Source organism: Staurois parvus, unplaced genomic scaffold (genome assembly GCF_062004578.1).
Source record: "Staurois parvus isolate SC_StPar_1 unplaced genomic scaffold, SC_StPar_1.0 ptg000530l, whole genome shotgun sequence".
Classification (NCBI taxonomy): domain Eukaryota; kingdom Metazoa; phylum Chordata; class Amphibia; order Anura; family Ranidae; genus Staurois; species Staurois parvus.
In genome coordinates, this window is record NW_028318326.1 from 8,344,757 (window position 1) to 8,368,007 (window position 23,251).

General features: G+C 40.2%; 1 protein-coding gene across 1 annotated transcript in view; it reads left to right on the forward strand.

Annotated features, from left to right (window-relative positions):
* LOC149451620 (dynein axonemal heavy chain 11-like) overlaps window positions 1-23,251 on the forward strand; it is a 590,344-nt gene that overhangs the window by 102,797 nt on the left and 464,296 nt on the right. Inside the window, exons 15-16 of the mRNA XM_089690376.1 lie at window positions 5,635-5,859; window positions 5,954-6,045. Of these exons, the coding sequence (XP_089546502.1) occupies window positions 5,635-5,859; window positions 5,954-6,045 (317 nt within the window). The remainder of the gene's footprint in view (window positions 1-5,634; window positions 5,860-5,953; window positions 6,046-23,251) is intronic.

Genomic DNA, 23,251 nt, shown 5'->3' on the forward strand with positions numbered 1-23,251 from the left:
GAATAGTTAGTGAGCTGGAATCAGAAGCTAACAGAAGGTTGTTAGTAACTTTGACCAAAGCAGTTTCTGTGCTGTGCAGTTGCTGAAAACCAGATTGGAAGAGTTCAAATAGGTTATTTAATGCCAGGTGATTATGTAACTGAGATATCACAACTCACTCGAGGATCTTGGCAAGGAAGGGTAAGTTAGATAAGGGGCGAAAGTTATTTAAGTTGTCCAGAGCCATGTTGGGTTTTTTTGGTACTGGGGTAATAACTGCAGTTTTAAGGATTGTTGGTACAGAACCGGTGCTAAGGGAGTCATTTATGATATTGAGAATGGGTGGGAATAGGATCAAGTATCCAGGTGGCAGATTTTATATTAGAGACCAATTTAATCAGAGATACAGAGTCAAGTAGAGAGAAGTGGAAGAGAGAAGAACCAATATAACTGAGTGGGTCAGGAAGAAATGTGAGGTGAGGTAAGAATTTGATGCCTTATTTTGAGGAATAAAAAAATCAAAGAATGTGTTATAGAGCTGTGCTGAGGCTAGTAATGTGGAGGGACTATGAGGTTTTAAAATCTATTGATGGTCCTCAGATCCATTCTCTGACATCGGGGGTCTGTTTAGACCCCTGATGTTTCACCGAAGCGATTCTCCGTGCACCACACTTTTTCTCTGGTAGAAGGGCCCAAAGTATGATCTTTGTTGGAATACATTGTTCATGTATTTTTGTTCAAAACCTACACCAACAGTATTAAACACCCCTGGTTCTAGTGTGTTTTTAGTTAAAAACAAAGCTTCTGACTGACTATTTTCAAATGTTTGTGGAAGAGAACCACATATTCCATGTATTTAGGGTGGAACATATAACATGTTCCAGCTCCTGCCCCCTCTTCCCCTGCTTCTGCCATCCCCTCAATGTGACAGTGGGTGGGGGTTTTACTCCCCTCACCCACTGTCACTTTTTATACATAGTGTGGCTGTTTCAGGGCTCCACCCACACAGCCATGTCATTTATTCATAGATTCCTGTGATAAATAAGGTGCCACTGTGGCAGACAGACTTGTAGTTTCAATTAAGTGTGGGTGTGCTTATCAGTATGCCTGCAGTTCAATCACACTGCCTACAGCTCTGAAAATTATAGTTCATACAGAGGTACAGGCAACAGAGTTGTAGGCAGTGTGTGCAGGAGCGTGACAACGTATCGGCATTCTGCTAATTGCAGGTGCAATAGTTTACCGGCTCCTGTTTTTTTAAAAAGAAATGAATGCAAAAACTGAAAACATATGTGCATTTACTGTTTTTTAAGTAAAGGTGAACTTAGCCTTTAAAAAACATACATTTGCTGACAGCAATTGCAATGTGACCTTTGTGTAGAATTTCTGATGATTAGTATGGGTCTGGAGGTATACTGTGTGAATTGAAATGCCAATGGAAAGCCACAAATATGACAAATAAGTATCTGTTGTAAGAAAGGGGGAGCGAGTTGTTTGTGGCACCTTGTAACCTATAATCACTTTTGAAACAACTTGGAACATTATATAAAGTTCCAGCAAAAACATTAGAAGTTTATTCATCATCCCTATCCAAGGCAAAATAATATACTGATTTTCTATGGCTCAAGATGCACATTTATGAATATTGCAGCCAGCACACAATGAGGACTGATAAAATGAAAAACAGCCTTAGCTACAGTAATTTGTAAATACACTTTTAGGCATTAGACAAAGAAAAAAGTTTACTCCCTTTAAAAAAAAAAGAAAAAGAAATGACTAGGTCTTGAACATACTTAAAAATATTATTTTTTGGGGGGTGTTCACCCCCAGCTGCGTCGCTTGACAACATGTACAAAGTGCAGGACACTTATGGGAAAGTGCTTGCCTGTGGTGCCTTATTGCTTAAGTATGTCCAACTGCTTCTGCTCCTGTTTGGTATGAATAAAGAATCAGGAATCAGAGCAAAGTTGCTTTGGCTGATGGCTTGGAGCTGAATACAGCCATCAATCCCATTGTGAATAGCTACTTTGAACAAACGAGTGTGGTTTTTAAGCATTTAGCATTTTTTCACTTGTTTTGCAGTTTTCTTTTTTTAGCGTGCAATTTCTCTCGAGCGCCACACTATTCATGGGGCCTGGGCCACAGTAAATGGAGGTCTGTGATCAGCAATTCAATACAAGCCTAATTTCAGTTTCGTTTACATCAGTAGGGGAGCTTCTTGTTGATTTTGACAAAGTCCAAACTTTTCTGGTATTTAAAAGAAGTATAGTAGTTTTTGTGCCGGAAGGAGCTGCTTTGATTTATTTTAATTCAGATTGTACGTGGCAAAAAGGTCCCTGTACATAAAGTGCAAATCAGCATATTTACAAGAACACTGTATATGAGATACACTAGGCATTAAAGAGCCTGTCCTTCCAAAAATATTTCAGTTACAGTTGGAATATTTCTCTCAGACACTGTAGTGACAGAATCTCATTGTTCACATGGTTAGTGGTTAAAAGGGCTTGGTAGGTACAGGTAAATTTTGGGGAAAATATTGTTTTTGCATCCCCTTTTGAAGCAGTTGGTAAAGCTGAATATTTTATTGACTGTTATTAACATGTCAGAGACCTGAATGCTACCATAGCAGCCCTGTTCACCAGGATACAAGCCCATATTTATTTATTTCAGGTACTTATATAGCGCCGTCAATTTACGCAGCACTTTACATATATATTGTACATTCACATCAGTCCCTAACCCTCAAGGGGTGTACAATCTAAGGTCTCTAACTCACATTCATACATACACATACTATGGACAATTTATACAGGATCCAATTAACCTACCTACATGTCTTTGGAGTGTGGGAGGAAACCGGAGTACCCGGAGGAAACCCACGCAGGCACAGGGAGAACATGCAAACTCCAGGCAGGTGGTGCCATGGTTGGGAGTCAAATCAACGACCCTAGTAGTGCCAGGCAGAAATGCTAACCACTAAGCCACTGTGCCATATGCTTAGGTGCACAAGGATGGTACCAGTGAAGTTGTATGTTTCTTTAATGGCCTCCTATCCAGTGTAAGTATATAAAGGACCTGAATGAGAAGTGGTTATACCAAGATTATGAACATGGCTACAGCCATGATCCTGATGTTTTCTAGAGCCAATGATTGGCTTCATGTAAAATTGGTCCAAGCGGTTCTAAAGCTGCCCAGTCACTTTTAAGGGGATCAGAAATGGGCCACCCCTCACCTCAGCTTGCTGCTGTTCCCTCTCCTTCTGCTCCTGACTGCTGCAAGTGATTGGACCGACTGCCCACAGAAAAGATGGGGTAACATTCCTTCTGCCATCTTCTCTGTGACAAATGAAGTCATGTAAAAAAATAAATTTAAATAAAATCAAAAGCCATAAAAAAAACCTGTAAAGCACCCCATCCCCCCATGCTCATGAGCAAGAGCAAATCAGCACATAGGTCTTGTACGTAAATGTAAACAGTGATTAGAACACACATACTGAAAAAAGAACACACAGGGGGTGCAAATGCCTAGCACATCACTCAAGATTTATTGAGAGAAATCAAATAAAGCAATTCCATACTCACAAAAGGCGGAAGTGTTATGCATGAATAAAACAATCGACAGTCAACCAAAGTGGTAGCCAGTTCCAAACGGTTAGTGGTATCGGGAAGCTGACACATTTTGTGGACGTGTCCCCTTCCTCAAAGCTAAAGCTGAAAAATGTTTATCTCCTAATATATGCATGTACTGGGCACCACATGACTACACAAAACCCCTCCCCTCAATTAAGAACCATATCAGTATAAAACAGAATGAGGTATTATTGCAATCCAACGCCCTTATTCATTTGCAAGTAGAGGAATCAAACTAAAAACCAACAAATTAATAAATCAATAAATGAGCAAACAAAAACTTGGACCCAAATTCATAAATGCCATGCACAACTAAAATATCATGCATGCCGTATGCAGTTAGAAACGTATAATCTTACCCTTCAAGTACAACATGCTCATTTATTGATTTATTCATTTGTTGGTTTTTAGTTTTTTCTTGCATGTGCTCACTCTGTTTTGATATGGTTCTTAATTGAAGGGAGGGGTTTTGTGAAGTCATGTGGTGTCCAGTACATACATATATTAGGAGATGAACATTTGTTGACTTTAGCACTGAAGAAGGGGACACATCCCCGAAACACGTCAGATTGCCTTTACCAACAGTTCGGTTGTTTTATTCATGCATATCACTTCTGCCATCTGTGAGTAAGGATTTTGTTTTATTTGATTTACCTTAATAAAACTTGGGTAACGTGCTAGGCGTTTGCACCCCCTGTGTTTTCTTTTTTCAGTTTGTGGTTGGATCTCCCTGTCTGAGGAGAGCTTCACCCCTAAGGCACTTTCCTGGAGGAAACACTCACCTTGCAACATACTCCAGACTACTAACCTTTCCTTTTGAGCGCTGGAGAAGTAGTTTGTTGAATTAGACCACACATGTGAGGTATCACTATGAAGATTGGAGTGAGAGCAATGATTTTAGCACCAGAGCTCATGTTTAACTCTAACCTGGTTACCTGTGAAGGCTTTTAAAGCATTGCCTATGAATATCTTAGTTTGTTGCCATTTCACAGGCATGCACAATTTTAAATCTTCAGATTAAAAAATAAATAGTTTAAATGTGTCAGGACAAAATCTAGGCTGTAATTAGTCCAAGTCTTTTTTGTATTAGGATTAAAAAAATGTGCAGTAATTAACACAGTATAAATACGGGGAGACGAAATGGGGTTACAGAGAAACAAGATAAGTAATGCAAAAAAGGGGGTTAGGTCAAATGTCACAGAAAATGTGAGTGTGTGGTGAGGTAAGTATAGGCTGGTGAACTGAAAAGACAATTGGCAACTGTGGTTTAAAATAAGGTTGTACAATATGCTAGGGTTATAAGTGCTGGAGGCCATTGCATTTTTGACTTCTAATTGGTATTACCATTTAATCATCCTTGATAACAAGAATGAAAGAGCTAATGCTATCTGGTAACTACACCAGGCCACAGTAACACTAAGGGGTCCATTTGCAAAGGCAGTGGTATGACCTAAATGTTGCAATAGTGTTTTTTCTTTTCTTTTTAGAAACTGAAATACAACACAGAGCTCTACAAATGTGCTTTTCTCCTCACCTGCTTCAGGAATTTGAACCCCAATATGGAAATGTTCCACGCACTTGCCAAATAGCCAGTTTGCCTTTGAGTTCTATGATTAAGCCACTCATTCAATTCTTAATATCAATTTAGCAAAGCATATACATGTATTGCTACTTCCCCATCTGCAGATCATCATAAGGCAGTCCCTGGGTTTAAAACTCATGTGCAATAATATAATGTTATATAAGAAGATGATGAAAGTCCAAGTCTATAGCCGGTAAAGAGTTTAGCTAAAGTGAAACCTAGCCCAGACCTTGCTGAAATCAGAAATTGTGTCAAACAGACCTCAGAACAGGATACCATTCTATTCTGTTGACATTGACACATACTAGGGCTCTACCAATACACCAGTGGCAGCATAATAGAATGATAATAGAGTGGGCTTTGGGTATGAGAAAAACCTCACTTCTTTATATTGATATGGGCGCTGGGGAACAGATGATCCTAATAGTTACTTTATTTCCCCAGGTGCAACTGCAGAATATTTTAATGAGCAAATATGTGGAATTTTTCTCAGTGGAGGTAAGCAGGTGGCAGAGGAAACTTATGGTGGCTGACATGGTTATTTCTGTCTGGCTGGAGGTTCAGCAAACCTGGGCACACTTGCAAAGTATATTTGCTAACTCAGCAGACATCCGGAACCAACTTCCTGAGGATGCAAGAAGGTTTGATGGAATTGATTTAGACTTTAAGGTATGGTACTTAAACTTATGTGAGACTGTATTTTTGTATACTTATTCTACCATATGTACATATATATGTTTTGAGTATCTTTTTTTTGTCCTAGACTCTAATGGGGAATATCATCAAAACAAACATAGTAATTGAAGTTACAAATGAGCCAGGATTGCTGGAAAAGCTGGAAACTCTTCAGCAAAGGTTTGCATTTTTTTCCTTAGCTCATAGGCAACTAATTATGTGGGGTTTTTTTGTATGAGAACCATATGCTGGCATTTGTTGGTTTGCAGTGCTTGTTATGATTTGTTTGTTAAACAGGAGCATCATTACATTAGAACAGGAAAAAATACTTCAAGGCTATGATGCATACATTGGGGGACATGTAATATATGAATTCTGTTGCATAGCAAAGATATGCTACACAGGAGCGCAATCACAGATTATGAGACAGATTTAGTGTAATTATGTAGCGTTATTTAAAAATGTATCCTTCAGCTGATCTAATGTAGCACTGTGACGTATTGAAACTTGACCCTTAGCACTTTTTCATTGTGTGATTGGAGTAAGAATCTGCTGTATCATTGCCCAGTCCATATCCCATATATCTTGGTTGATATATACCTTCCAGGGTACTTTGTGAGTTTTATTTAGTATTCTATCAATGCTACCAATGTTAAGACACATGATACTGCTCATTTGCTGGATTTTGTATTTGTCTGCTCTATTGCAATGTCATTATAAATAAAAAGTTAAAAGAAAAAAATCTGCTGTATCTTATAAAAATATTTCTCATCTTCATAAAAATCTGTCTCATCTCAAGTGTTGAAGCTTTCACAGACCTGGGCAAAACTGTATCTGACGGCTTCCAAAGATTGCAGATACTCTGGGTTGCCAGAGGACAGCCAAATGTAGCAGAAGCTCCATTCCTGCTACAGCTTCTGCCTGCTCTCTGGGGCCAGCCTGCCACTTGGATCTTACCTTAATAAGCCGAACACCTCCAGGAATGCTTGGTGCATGCCGTCAACTAAACAAAAAGGTAAGGGGACTGCACAAAAGTCCCTACTACTTACCTATTATGGACACAGGAGCTGAGCAGCATGTCCCAAGATGGCCCCAGCGGAGCATCCCCATCCCGCTCAAGATACAGCGGCCCAGCCCTCTGCACAGGACAGTGAGTATTCACAGCAGCTTAAAAAGGGGGATTTGGAATCTTGTCTGGAGACTATGTACATGAAATTGGCTGCTAAATTTCAATCAGAGCTTCGTAAAAGCACTAATGTCCTTTCTCAGGAATAGCTGCATTTGGGGCCAGAAACGAACCATGATGAACTTAGTTTGGCCTATGGCGAGCTCTCCTGGGATCATGACGTTTTACACGCTGCCTTTACACAATTACAAGCGCAGGTGGAAGATCTTGATAATCGCAATCACAGGAATAACCTGCGCATTCTTGGGGTTCTTGAGACAGTGACTGATCTTTCACAAGCTATAATTAAGTTGTTCAAGTCCCTTCTTCCAGACCAAGATGCTAAGACTAAGATGTCACACCTCAACGCCTACTTTCAACCCCCCAGATATCTCCCATTTGGAACTGTCCATCTCCACGGCATGATAGGAGGAGAGTCAGACAAGAGGTGGGATGATAGTGATCCTTGTTATTGGCTGTTCTCCCCCACATTTGATCACTTATTGGGACATGTCACTAATGCTTTATCATTAGTTGTGTCCATTAATTTTGGGTTAACTCCCTATATACCTTGACGTGCTACATGTTTTATATGGGTTCTTAGGCCCTTATTTTAGGCTTGCAGGCTGAGTCTGCAGGAACTGTCAATGTGCTACCCCACCCTGTTGCCAGGCATAGTCAGAGGTGTCGTTGCCCTGTTGTGGAATGACTGCCCTGTTGTGGAGTGGCTGCTCTTCTCTCTCTGTTTTTTGGCGACAGGATTTGGGCCCTGTTGCCCCTTTAAAATTACAGTTTTCTGTCTTTTCAGGTGCGGCAGTTCACCTACCTGATCCATGGTTTGTTTTGATCTCTATAGTTCTAGAGGCTGCTCCGACCCTGTTTCTATCGTTTTATGTTTTTTTTTTTTCTTTTGGTACATTATTGTTGTCATACACAATTTTGTGGGTCTCCTTGCTACGTATATGTGGCTTGGATATTGCAAAAAATGATCAGGTTAGACTTCACTCTTCTGGTTGTAGAGCCGGGTAATCCCCCTTTTAGACCAACCTCTCCTAATACTGAACTTATTGGTACGATAATGTTATAAAGTGCTCTTTGCTACGTGTTTAAAAATGGCGATTCATTGCCTTTCACATAATGTCCAGGGTTTTAATTCTCCACATAAGCGTAAAACAGCTTTCCTCCAGTATAGGTGGCTAGGGGCGAAGATCCTTTTATTACAAGAGACCCATTTTGCAGCGGATAAACATCCTACATTTTTCCACAAATCATATAAGCAAGCATTTTATACTTTATATACCACCAAAAGTAGAGGGGTGGTGATCTTTCTCCATAACTCATATCCCTTAGAGATGCAACAGGTCTATCGTGACCCAGAGAGCAGGTTTATTACTATCAAGGACACCCTTTCAGGTCATACATAGCCAATGTTTATGCACCAAATTCAGCTCAGGCAACTTTTTTTTTCGAATATTTTTGAAATTGTTGATAAGTTCCTGTCCTCCCATTTATTGGCAGGCGATGACTTTAATTTGGTGGCCAACCTTTTATTGGATAGAAGTTCCTCTTCATCTTCTTCTTCGACCTTCCTAAAATCTTACAAAATTTTAGATTCGTTCCAACTGGTTGACTCTTGGAGGGCCTATAATGTGGGATCTAGGAATTATACATTTTATTCCCATCTGCATGACTCCTATGCTAGGTTGGATTACATATATTGCTCCCCCGATCCTTCTGGCCAACTCCACGAATGCTAGGATACACTTGTTTTCTTGGTCGGATCATAACATTATGGCGTTGTCTATCACTTTTATAGGCTTAGTGTCTACTCCGTACTCCTGGCGTTTGAATGACTCTATGCTTACAGATACCACCTCCTGTCAAGAAGTAGCTTCTTCAATCCAAGAGTATTTTCAACTGAATAATACTCCTGACACCTCCCCAGCTATGCTGTGGGTGGCTCACAAGGCGGTTTTCCGTGGCCGCCTTATTTCTATGGCGGCAAACAGGAATAGGGATCTTTGGAAGCAAATTCACACGCTCAACAGGGAATTGTAAATACATTATAAAGCTCATGTAGGTAACCCATCCCTATTGGATAGGGGCATGATATCACAAAAGCGCTTAGAAGGGATTTTCAGAGAGGTGGACCTTTTATAACCTTTGATATGTTACGTTTGCTTTTTGATATCCCACTTCATGAACATTATCGTTTTCTGCAAATACGACAATTTTTTGGCTCTCATTTTGGATTGATGCTCTCATACCCGATTACTTATTTTGAACGTATCTGTCATGACTCACCTAGGGGTAGGGGTCTTGTCTCAGATTTATATCGCTCTTTTTCGAATGCCATTTATACCTCACCTCCCTCGTATAGACGGAAATGGGAGGTTGATTGTAATATTACATTCTCAGATGAGGACTGGGACTACATTCTGGATAATATACGTAGGGGCTCTAGATCTCTCTCTCGGTCCGTGAGACGGCCCTTAAGGTATTAACCCGTTGGTATTATACCCCCTCTAGACTACATGTCATGTTTCCAGGGATGTCACACCTCTATTTTAGGGGTTGCGGCCTTGCTGGTAGCCTTGTGCACATGTTTTGGGCTTGTCCTGGTCTTTCCTTGATCTGGAGTAAGATTTTGAAGGTGGCCTCTGCCTTGGCGGGTTCTCCGGCAGATTTGTCTCTGCAAAATTGCTTATTGGGTGCATTCATTTCAAGGGTTCCAACCAACCTAATGAGGCTAATTCACACTATTTGCGTTTCCACCATATGGGCCATTGCTCTTCATTGGAAGTCACCGGTAGTCCCTATGGCCTCTGTTTTGCGGAGAGTCAATATGGTCATGCTCATGGAATGTATTCAGTATACATTATTGGATAGGATGCATTTATTCAACAGAGAATGGGATGGTTGGAAAACACATTGACACTTAATGTTGGATTGAATGTCTATCATATGCTGATTGTTTTTATATTACTGTAAATTACCTATGTGCCTTTCTCTTATTGTGCATTCTACCTTATGATGATGTGTGGCTTTTGTAGTCTGCCTCTTAATAAAAACGTTTGTAAATGAAAAAAAAAGTGACAGACTGAGAGGCAGCCTGCTTTGCAAATTATTTTGTCACTAATTTTCTTGATATATGCCCCTCTTGTCTTTTGTGTCTATGCATGTACTATCAGTTTTGATTTGTGTTTTGTGTGCTACTTTTTCCCCTTCAGCATGTCATTGCTGAAGAAGCAAGACAGCCAGCAGTCTGGATGAGCGGTGTGACATTTCACTGTGGAGGAAATTTTCAATTTTACTCACTGAGCTGCATAAAGTTAAAGTAAAGACTCCTGTATATCACCATATTGTGTTGCGCTCCTGTTGATTAATATCTCTTCAATACTTCTTATCCCTTATTTATACCCAAAATTAATAATCATGTATAAACAAATAATCTAATTCGCAAAAATACAGTCAGGTCCATAAATATTGGGACATCGACACAATTCTAAAATTTTTGGTTCTATACACCACCACAATGGATTTGAAATGAAACAAACAAGATGTGCTTTAACTGCAGACTGTCATCTTTAATTTGAGGGTATTTACATCCAAATCAGGTGAAAGGTGTAGGAATTACAACAGTTTGCATATGTGCCTCCCACTTGTTAAGGGACCAAAAGTAATGGGACAAGTGGCTTCTCAGCTGTTCCATGGCCAGGTGTCTGTTATTCCCTCATTATCCCAATTACAATGAGCAGATAAAAGGTCCAGAGTTCATTTCAAGTGTGCTATTTGCATTTGGAATCTGTTGCTGTCAACTCTCAAGATGAGATCCAAAGAGCTGTCACTATCAGTGAAGCAAGCCATCATTGGGCTGAAAAAACAAAACAAACCCATCAGAGAGATAGCAAAAACATTAGGCGTGGCCAAAACAACTGTTTGGAACATTCTTAAAAAGAAGGAATGCACCTGTGAGCTCAGCAACACCAAAAGAACCGTAAGACCATGGAAAACAACTGTGGTGGATGACCGAAGAATTCTTTCCCTGGTGAAGAAAACACCCTTCACAACAGTTGGCTAGATCAAGAACACTCTCCAGGAGGTAGGTGTATGTGTGTCAAAGTCACCAATCAAGAGAAGACTTCACCAGAGTGAATACAGAGGGTTCACCACAAGATGGAAACCATTGGTGAGCCTCAAAAACAGGAAGGCCAGATTAGAGTTTGCCAAACGACATCTAAAAAAGCCTTCACAGTTCTGGAACAACATCCTATGGACAGATGAGACCAAGATCAACTTGTACCAGAGTGATGGGAAGAGAAGAGTATGGAGAAGGAAAGGAACTGCTCATGATGCTAAGCATACCACCTCATCAGTGAAGCATGGTGTTGGTAGTGTCATGGCGTGGGCATGTATGGCTGCCAATGGAACTGCTTCTCTTGTATTTATTGATGATGTGACTGCTGACAAAAACAGCAGGATGAATTGTGAAGTGTTTCGGGCAATAATATCTGCTCATATTCAGCCAAATGCTTCACAACTCATTGGACGCCGCTTCACAGTGGAGATGGACAATGACCCAAAGCATACTGCAAAAGCAACCAAAGAGTTTTTTAAGGGAAAGAAGTGGAATGTTATGCAATGGCCAAGTCAATCACCTGACCTGAATCCGATTGAGCATGCATTTCACTTGCTGAAGACAAAACTGAAGGGAAAATGCACCAAGAACAAGAAGGAACTGAAGACAGTTGCAGTAGAGGCCTGGCAGAGCATCACCAGGGATGAAACCCAACGTCTGGTGATGTCTATGTGTTCCAGACTTCAGGCTGTAATTTACTGCAAAGGATTTGCAACCATGTATTAAAAAGTGAAAGTTTGATTTATGATTATTATTCTGTCCCATTACTTTTGGTCCCTTAACAAGTGGGAGGCACATATGCAAACTGTTGTAATTCCTACACCGTTCACCTGATTTGGATGTAAATACACTCAAATTAAAGCTGACAGTCTGCAGTTAAAGCACATCTTGTTCGTTTAATTTCAAATCCATTGTGGTGGTGTATAGAGCCAAAAATGTTAGAATTGGGTCAATGTCCCAATATTTATGGACCTGACTGTATATAAACACATGTGCATACCATTAATCAAAAATTCATATATAATAATCACTTAATATAAAAAAAATTCTAATAAAAACCTCAATAATTCATAATAATAATGCGTATCCGTGATTATAAAATTAATTATTAAACCAATTGTACACCATTAATAGTGAAAAAATGAAAATGTCAAAAAAATGTATAAATACTCATATATAATTATTTAATATTGTGCAAAAACAGTGTCCCATTAATCATAAAAATAGTGACTCTGTGCTTTATTTAATCTTCAATCCGTGACTGTTTGTGAATCCGTGACTGTTTGTGAATCCTCCAATTAGTGCAGATGTATGCTCACCTCCTTATCTGCCTACAATTAGGCTATATGCGCTTTTGGTTCACTTCCTATGGAACCTGCTTGGGGAGGGAATAATCAGTGATAAAGGATATCCTTATTCCACAATCTTAAAAAAAAAAAAAAAAAAAAAAGGAGAAATCTTAACCAAGCAGGTTCCATAGGAGGTGAACCAAAAGCGCATATAGCCTAATTGTAGGCAGATAAGGAGGTGAGCATACATCTGCACTAATTGGAGGATTCACAAACAGTCACGGATTCACAAACAGTCACGGATTGAAGATTAAATAAAGCACAGAGTCACTATTTTTATGATTAATGGGACACTGTTTTTGCACAATATTAAATAATTATATATGAGTATTTATACATTTTTTTGACATTTTCATTTTTTCACTATTAATGGTGTACAATTGGTTTAATAATTAATTTTATAATCATGGATACGCATTATTATTATGAATTATTGAGGTTTTTATTAGAATTTTTTTATATTAAGTGATTATTATATATGAATTTTTGATTAATGGTATGCACATGTGTTTATATATTTTTGCGAATTAGATTATTTGTTTATACATGATTATTAATTTTGGGTATAAATAAGGGATAAGAAGTATTGAAGAGATATTAATCAACAGGAGCGCAACACAATATGGTGAAATAATTTATGTACACAGTGGTAGTTATGTGTTGGGTGTTTGCGATCCAGTTATATCTAGGACATATTATGTCCAGATTTGTATTTTAGGGTGGTTATTTAGTAGACACAGCTTGGCTCGCAAGTCATATAGATAAAGGCTCCTGTATGATAGTCCACACATGTCCCAAATCCATGTGATTCACAAGCCTTCTAAAGTGCACAAGAATTTCCTTTACATCCCCTGACTGAGCCAAATCTGCCTTCATTTGTGTCTCACACACTCCCCCTTCCAGACACTGCAGATAACTGTGGGAGAGGATCAGCAACAGGGGCTCTTAAACTAGAAAGCAGTGGGCAGGACTAGCTGTGGCTAAGTGCTGTTTGACAAGCTACAAGCTATTGAACCAGCAGCAAAAAGGCTGAAAGCCACATCTCTGCAATATTATGTCATCCGACTGTAATCAAACAGGAACAGCCTACATGAAAGTGGCAACTATGCTCTGATTTGAGGAGCAGAGCAGCATTATTGCCACACCAACACAGGAATTTGCTTTAGAAGGATTTCACCCGCAGACTCAGTAGGTAGGTATTTGTGGGCTTTGCAATGGGACTTAGGCTCATCATACACGTTACTTTCTGACCGCACAATCTCTATACTGTACAATCAACCTTAGATCTATCAAAACTAATATGAGGACCTACCTAAACTATCCAATCAATTTGTATCCCATCAGGCAGGCCATTGCACTACATACTGGTTGTAAGAGCTAAAGGAGATTGTAAAATCAGACTGTAATATGTGTGGTGAGCTTAAGAAAAATATGTAAGTGCTGCAGCATATAATTTTTTAAATGGGAGGCCATAGCTATACTACTTGAAGACAAATCCTTTTCTGGCACTTTTTGTTTACATGTAACAATCAATATTTTTTATTAGAAAATTTCATAGGGAGGGAGGAGCCTGGTCATGGCGGTGAGGGAGACTGCAATGTAAGTGCTCTCCGCAAGGCCGCCATCTGTCCCTCATTGTACCCTGTAATGCTGTCAGAGATGCCCATAAATCCCTACCTGTAAGTGGGGGGATCCTGCTGGGGATCTGAATGCGAGGAGACGTGGGGAGCGCTGAGACTGCGGGACGGGTTGGCCGGAGAGGAGGATAGAGCGGCTGGGGACCACTGCAGTAGGACAGCTGGAGCTTTCCGTCCGGGGCAGCAGGTTGCTTGGAGCCAGGAGAATGCGAAGTGGCCACGTGACCTCCTGCAAGGGAGTACTGGGAGGAGTATAAGCCGACCGGCGTTCCCAGGCAGAGGGAGACGCCGGCTCTCCCATTGACAAACCTTGATCGCAGACCTCCAGGAACGGGACCCTGCAGGGGAATCTCCCCCTAAAAACAAAGCAAAAAGGTGCATACAGATGGAGGGGCTGGAGAGAACCACAGCTCACAGCCCAGGGAAGGAAGAGCTGGAAGCCAACTCATATGGAAGAGAGGACGGCAGGAGGGTGAGTGTGAGAGCTGAAGGTGTAATAAAATGTATTGCGTGAAATAGAACTATACATAAAGTGAATGTACAGGGGGAGATTACCCAGGGGAGTAGAAGAAAGGAAGAAAAAGTTATAAACTATAGGCTCCCAGAAGATATAGAATCTGGTGGAGGAGAATTTTAAGAGATATACGGGACTGTATAATAACTAACCCACCCCATAGAGTTTGGATAAATTAATTAAATTTCTGACGGCATGAAAAATAAAATAGCCAAAGGAGGTGGATCCAAGAGTTCCCAAACAGGTACAATTAAAAAATATATACCCTCACAGGGGAACCTGACCCCACAAAGACAACAAGGACTAAGTGAAAGGAGTGTGTTGGAAATCAGTATGGAAGAAAGTCCTAGACCAGTGATGGCGAACCTTTTTGAGCCCGAGTGCCCAAACTGCAACCCAAAACCAACTTATTTCTTTCAAAGTGCCAACACTGCAATGAAACCTGAATATCGAGCTTTTGGTTTAGAAAAAACAACTCGTACAGTAGTGCAAACTAATTAACAGTACAGGGATGACCAGAGACTGCGGACAGTACAGGGATGACCAGAGACTGCGGACACAGTACAGGGATGACCAGAGACTGCAGACACAGTACAGGGATGACCAGAGACTGCGGACACAGTACAGGGATGACCAGAGACTGCGGACACAGTACAGGAGATGACCAGAGACTGCGGACACAGTACAGGGGATGACCAGAGACTGCGGACACAGTACAGGGATGACCAGAGACTGCAGACACAGTACAGGGATGACCAGAGACTGCAGACACAGTACAGGGATGACCAGAGACTGCGGACACGGTACAGGGATGACCAGAGACTGCGGACACGGTACAGGAGATGACCAGAGACTGCGGACACGGTACAGGAGATGACCAGAGACTGCGGACACGGTACAGGGATGACCAGAGACTGCAGACACGGTACAGGGATGACCAGAGACTGCAGACATAGTACAGGGGATGACCAGAGACTGCAGACATAGTACAGGGGATGACCAGAGACTGCAGACACAGTACAGGGATGACCAGAGACTGCAGACACAGTACAGGTATGACCAGAGACTGCAGACACAGTACAGGGATGACCAGAGACTGCAGACACAGTACAGGGATGACCAGAGACTGCGGACACAGTACAGGAGATGACCAGAGACTGCGGACACAGTACAGGAGATGACCAGAGACTGCAGACACAGTACAGGAGATGACCGGAGACTGCGGACAGTACAGGGGATGACCAGAGACTGCGGACAGTACAGTTCCATCTGACACCCACAAAGGCTTATTCCATAACAATGTGGATGTGCAAAGTACAGTAACCAAGAGAAAGCAGGTTTCAGTTTATTGATGTCAGATCAGCCAAATTTGTATTTTGATTGGCTATTATAAGGGGGATCCCTGTCTATCTACCTCTGGATCTGGAGATATTGCTACACCCAAGGCGGATGAGAGTGTGGAAGAGGGAGGATCCGTGTGGTCTTTGGAGCTGTATACCTGGCTGGTCGTTTGGATTATATCATACACAGGCGCATTTTAAATGTGCGGTCGGTGAGTGCGCAATCTTGCTATTTTCCAGTCACCTAATGAGGAGAAGACCTGCACACATTTGATTTTATTGTCAAGAGAAAGACTCTCTATATATACCATTTTAACATATTTCAGCGCTGCACTATATATATATAAAGTACAGGGATGACCAGAGACTGCGGACACAGTACAGGGATGACCAGAGACTGCGGACAGTACAGGGATGACCAGAGACTGCGGACAGTACAGGAGATGACCATAGACTGCGGAAAGCACAGGGATGACCAGAGATTGCGGACAGTACAGATGACTGCTGACCTTTGGGGAGGGAGGGGGAGCGGGTACCTGAATTTGACAGGTACCCGCTCTTACTTCCGCAGAGTTTTTTTTTTATCTTACCTGTTCCTTTATCCAGCCGCGCGCTGTCTTCCCGCCTTCTGTAGTGTGGGCGCTCGTCGGACAGCCGGATGCCCAGTGCGCATGCGCGAGAAGCGCTGCGCTTTGTGATTGGTCCGGCGGCTTCTGGGATCTGTCATGTGTCCCAGGTACCGCCTTACCATTCACAAAGAGCACTGCTTCTTGCGCATGCGCACTTGGGACCCGGCTGTCACGCACACTACAGAAGCCGGGAAGACAGCGCGCCGCTGGATAGAGGGACAGGTACGGTCCCACTGCAGAGCTGAGCGGCCGGCCCGGTATTCTGACACGGCGGCGGTGGAAATACCGGACCGGACGTTCTATATTCGCTCCATAAGACGCACTGACATTTTCCCCCCTTTTTTGGGGGAAAAAAAGTGCGTCTTATGGAGCGAAAAATACGGTATTCTCCTGGCGTGCCCACAGATAAGGCTCGGCGTGCCGGCTGTGGCACGCGTGCCACAGGTTCGCCATCACTGTTCTAGACTATCCCTGGAAACGGCTAATAGTAGTCAAAGGAGAGAGAGTTAAGGTGGTAGAACAAGAAAAGGAACTACAAATGCAAAACAAAAGAGAAATAGCAGAATTGTTTCAAAGCCTTGAAAAATCAATAAAACAAGAGATGGCGATAATACAGAAAGATCTGGGGCAAATGATATCAAGAGTGGAAGAAACAGAGGGAAAAGTGAAAGAACAGGCCCAAACTATTTTAAAACTAGAAAAGCAGACGATAGAAATGAGAAAAGAACAAAGAAAGCTGCTATACAGGATAGAGGATCAAGAAAATAGGGATAGGAGATGTAATCTAAGGATAAGAGGAGTACCAGAGATTTCACACGGTGAAGACCTAATGGGTATAATATGTAAACTCTTGAATACTATAATGAACAGATCGATATCAGAGATGCTTAATTTGGACAGTGTGTATAGAATAGGAAAGCTCCAACAAGAAAGGGGTAAAGAAAAATCAAGAGATATAATTGTGCAATTCCATAATTTTGGGGATAAAGAAGAGATATGGAAGAAGATAAAAGGAAGAGCATCGATTAAATATGGAGAAATAATTATTCAGATTTTTGCTGACCTAGCTGTAGAGACACTGACAAGAAGATCTCTGAAACCATTATTGGAGCAGATTAGGAAGCAAAATGTGCAGTATAGATGGGACTTCCTGGCATGTTTAATCGGATGGCAAAATGGACATACAGCAAGATTAAGATTTCCTGAAGATATGAGAGACTTTTGTGAGAGACTTGAATGAGAGAAAATGGTGATACCTTGGTGGGAAGAGGAGGAAGGAGAGATAGGGGCTATGGGAAAAGAAAATTGGGAGGTAGTTGGAAGGAGGAATAGAGAATAGAGAAGAGGAGGAGAGAGGGGTTTCTCTCCTCTTCTTTCTTTTGCTCCAGCCCTTTGATGGATCATCGAAGACGTATTAGATATAGTAGGTGGCAGGGCGTGGAGGATAGGTGGCTGGCGAACTGTTCGTGGTCGGAGCACCACCTTAAACTTGAATCAAGGATGGTATAGGGACCACAAATGATTTGTAGGCAAAAAGGTAGCCTAAGGGATGGGGAGGGTGGTGGGAGGATAGGGAAGGGGAAATTGAGGGAGGGGGGGAGGGTAAAGGGATAAGGGTGACACTCAGCAAAAAGAGAGGAGATAAAAGAATTAGGGGGAAGCCTGGAGAAAGAAAGAATGGAAAATATATATAGTAATGGAGGAGGTTAACTTTATGACTTACAATGTTAAAGGGCTAAATAGTTGGGAGAGAAGATTTAAGATACTTAGAGAAATACAAAAAAGATTTATTGAAGTGTTTATACAGGAAACTCATCTAATACAAGAAACAAAGGTGAAATTACACTCTAAGCACTACCCATTATGGTTTTATGCAGACTCCCCAATTAAACGTGATAAAGGTGTGGCAATTGGGTTTGCGAAAAATGTAAGGTTTTGTTTGGAAGATAAAATGAAGGATTCAGAGGGGAGATTTTTGTTCTTAAAGGGGAAATTGCAAGAGGTAGAATGTACATTGGCAAATATATATTGCCCCAATAATAAATCAGGTCTATCTAAAGAACATACTGAAGAAGCTATTAGATTTTTAAAAAGGTAAACTAATTGTGGCAAGAGATTTCATTTGTTGCATGGAACCACAGCTTGACTCGACGTCTCATGTGTTGAGAGAGGGTAACAAACATTTGAAAGAATTAAGGAAAATAATACAATATTGTCAGTTGGTGGATAGCTGGAGAATTAAAAATCTAAGTGATAGAGATTATACATTCCATACTCACACACATGAGACGTACTCAAGATTGGATTATATACTGCTAGATCATAGACTTATAGAGTCTTTGGTGAAAGCAAAGATAGAAGCTATAACGTTATCCGATCATGCACCTGTCACAATAAGGTTAAAATGGGGAAGAGAAAAAACACGTGGAGATTAAATGAGACACTTCTTCAGGATCAGGAGATGGAACAGATAATTAAAAGAGAAATAGAACTATATTTCGAAAGAAATGAGACTGAGGAGGTGTCAGTGGCGACTGTATGGGAAGCCCACAAGGCATATATTAGAGGAATCCTAATAGCGGATGGGGTGAAAAAGACAAAGGAAAGGAAAGAGAGAATTAACACACTTCATAGAGAATTACTTGAATTAGAACAGGTACATAAAAAGAATATAACAAAACAGAATAAGCAGAAGGTATTGGAAAAACGAGAAGAACTAAATAAATTAACAGGGGAACAAAAAAGGAGAGTGTTAAATAAGATGAGTAGTGAAAGATATCGGTGGGGAGATAGACCACTGAGAGCTCAAAGAAAAAAGAAAGGTAGGAACTATATAGAGAAAATAAGACATAATAAAGGAGCACTAAAATATTCTACCAAAAATATTGCAAAAGTGTTTAAAGATTATTATAGTAAATTATATAATATCAATCCCCAACAGTCCATAAGAGATGAGGAAGAAAGAAGTAAAAAAAGACAGACATACCTAAAAGAGGCGGGGTTACCGAAATTGAGAGAAGAGCAGTTGATATCCCTAGAGAGATCAATAACAGAAGAAGAAATTTATAGTGCATTGAAGAGTTCTATGGCAGGGAAAAGTCCAGGACCGGATGGGTATACTGTGAGATACTATAAGAAATTTAAAGATCAATTGATACCTAAATTAACTACATATATGAACGCATTGGGAGGGGAGATGGAAATGAGGGAGGAATCCCTCCAGGCTCATATCACAATAATAACAAAAGAAGGGAAAGATAGTACACAGTGTTCTAGTTATGGGCCGATATCCCTACTAAACATAGATACCAAATTGTATGCAAAAGTTCTGGCAAGTAGGTTGAAGGAGTTAATGCTGGAGTGGATCCATATGGATCAAGTGGGGTTTGTCCCTGGGAGAGAAAGTAGGGATAATGGATTAGGATCAATAATGCTCATACAAAAAAGTAAAAGAGAAAAATTCCCTGCATTTTTACTGACGGTAGACGCTGAAAAAGTGCTTGACAGAGTAGATTGGGGGTATATGTTGGATACACTGAAAGTCCTGGGGATGGGCCCTAGAATGAGAATATGGATACAGAAATTGTACAGTCAACCATCAGCTGCAATAAAGGTTAACAGGGAAATATCAGAGTTTTAAGATGTATAATAGGACACGTCAGGGATGCCCTTTGTCACCGCTGCTGTTTGTCCTGTCCTTAGAATCCCTTTTAGAGAAAATAAGGAAAAATACAGATATCAAGGGAATTAGGGTAGGAGAGACAGAGCATTAAGTAGCGGCGTATGCCGATGACTTGCTCTTCTATGTAGGTAACCCAAGGATAACATTACCCAATTTCATGAAAACACTGGAGTATGGGGAGTTGTCTAACTTAAAAATCAACCCAACTAAAACAGAAATCTTGAATATAAATCTTCCAAGAGGAGAGAAAAAGGCTTTGCAAAGGGAATTTTCTTTCTCTTGGAAGGAAAAACAACTAAAATACTTAGGAATAAATTTAGCTGTCTCCTTGAAGAATCTATACAAGTAAATTATATTCCATTATTAAACGAAATTAAAGATGAAATGAGAAAATTTGGGGTAGGTGGTATATCGTGGATAGGACGAATAAATTTAATTAAAATGGTAATCGTTCCAAAAATTTTATATAAACTCCAGATGATCCCAATATATTTTAGGATAATGAAAAAAATCATGCTAAAGTTTATAGGGAGAAATAAAAAACCTAGAATAAGTTATGAAGTTCTAACCAGAGACAAAGAAAATGGGGTTTTAGGTGTACCCGATTTCAGAAGATATTATAATGCAGTATTGATAGCATGAATTTTTGATTGGACACATAATTCACAGGTGAAAAGTTGGGTAAATATAGAAAACACTTTAAGTAAAACAAATTTTGATAGGATAATATGGTTGCCACCTCACTTTCGTGTAGTGATAGAAAGTACAAGTGTATTTACAAGAATTGTTTTAACACACGGTAATGTGAGCATGAAAGAGGTAGAGATGAACTATAAATGTTTGGCGAGGTGGTATATGACACCAAATATAGTACACAAACAAAATAGGGATAAATCACCTTTATGTTGGAGGGGTTGTAGGGAACAGGGCACAGTAGGTCACATTTGGTGTGAGTCTCCCAAAATTCAAAAATATTGGGAAGAAGTATTTCACTTGATACAAGAAATAACTGGGATAAAAATATTAAAGGAACCAGGGGTATGTCTCTTTCATGGAACAGAGTTAACAGTTGAAAGGTATAAAAATTCTGGGTTATTGCACTATATTAATGCAGCAAAGGGTTTGATTACTAAATTCTGGATGGAACAGGAAGCACCAAGAATATCGGACTGGGTTAAAAAGGTAGATGGATGGAAGGATACAGGATGGAAGAACTATACCATATAGATGAGGATAAAGTAGAGTGTTTTCGTAAGAAATGGAAAAAGTGGGAGGAGTTTAAGAAGGTTAAATTAATTGAAATTGTATAGGGAAGAAGAATACATGAATACCCTTGGATTCCAAAAGAGAGAGAAATGATGCTGAGAGAGGTGGGGAGGGGAAGGTATGGAGTGGGATAGGGAGGTGGGAAGGGGGAGTTTGTATCTTTTGTATGTTGGGTGAAAATAATGGAATAAGTTATATTGAAATTTTAATCGATGGAAGAGATAAATTATAAAACATAATAAAATATTAATTAAAAAAAAAATAAAATTTTAAAGAACTCACAAATGTTATATATTTTTAAAGCAGAGGCCCTTAAGATTAAATTGGTGGGTTTTGCAATTTTTTTTATATCACACGGTGTTTGCGTAGTGGTTTTTCAAAAACAAATTTTGGGGAAAAAATACACTTTTTTAAAATTTTAATGCAGAATAACACAATACATATCCCAATTTTGTACAATATAAAAGATGATATTATGTGGAATAAATAGATACCAAACATGTCACTCTTTAAAATAACGCACACCCATGCAATGGTGACAAACAATGTAAAATTTACTACCCATAAGTGACTTTTGAAAAGCCTTTACAGATTACCACTTTAGATTTACAGAGGAGGTCTGATGCTAGAACTACTGCCCATGACCTGATGTTCGCGGTGATACCTTACATGTGTGGGACGATTGTTGTTTGCATGTGTGCGGGACCGACGTGTGTGTTCACTCTTGCACAAAAGCATGGGGGAACAGGGGCACTTCAGTTTTTTTTTAGTTATTTATTTTTTTATTTTTAAATTGTCACTTTAAGAAAAAAATTTTCCAGTCACTTTTATTGCTGTCACAAGAAACGTAAACATCCCTTGTGACAGCAATAGGCATGTGACAGGTACTCTTTATGGAGAGATCTGTGGTCAATAAGACGCCAAACCCCTCCTCCTGCCATTAACCATTTGCTGCCCACCCTATGGCCGAATGGCAGGCGGCAAATGTCATCAGTGTTCCGGGTGGACCCCATATGGCGTCCTCCCGCACATGCGCAGATTGCGCTCCTGCAGAGCGGCGCAGCGGCGCGATCTGTCACTGGCCGTGTACCTCAGACACGGCCGATGACAGATCTGAGTATCGGCCCCGTTGCCGGTACCATGTGACCTGCTGTGACCAATCACAGCAGGTCACATGACAGTTGTATACAATGGATGGCTTCATTCATGCCATCCATTGTATACTAGTGTCTAGCTGTAAATGGTCACAGCGATCACATGCACATATCATGTAATTAGCTGTGGCCAAATCACAGCTAAGCACAAAAAAAAAAAAAAAAAGAAACCCTGAATGAATCGATGTCATTCAGGTAAATGCTTGCTTATAGCAAAGTAATTCTTTGCTATAAGCAAATTGTGTAAAAAAAAATCACTTCCCCAAAGTAGTACAATGTTACTATGGTAACATTGTACTACTTTGGTCATAGTGAAATATGAAAAAAAAATCTTAAAAAAAGAAAAAAAATTAAAATTTTAATAAAAAAATAATAATAATAATAAAAAAAAAAAAATAATAAAAATATATATTTTTTTTTTTTTCATACTGTCACCAGTCAGTGTCCCTGATCACCGCCATGCCAGTTATATGATGATGCTGTACTGCACCGGTGACAATATGTAAAAAAAA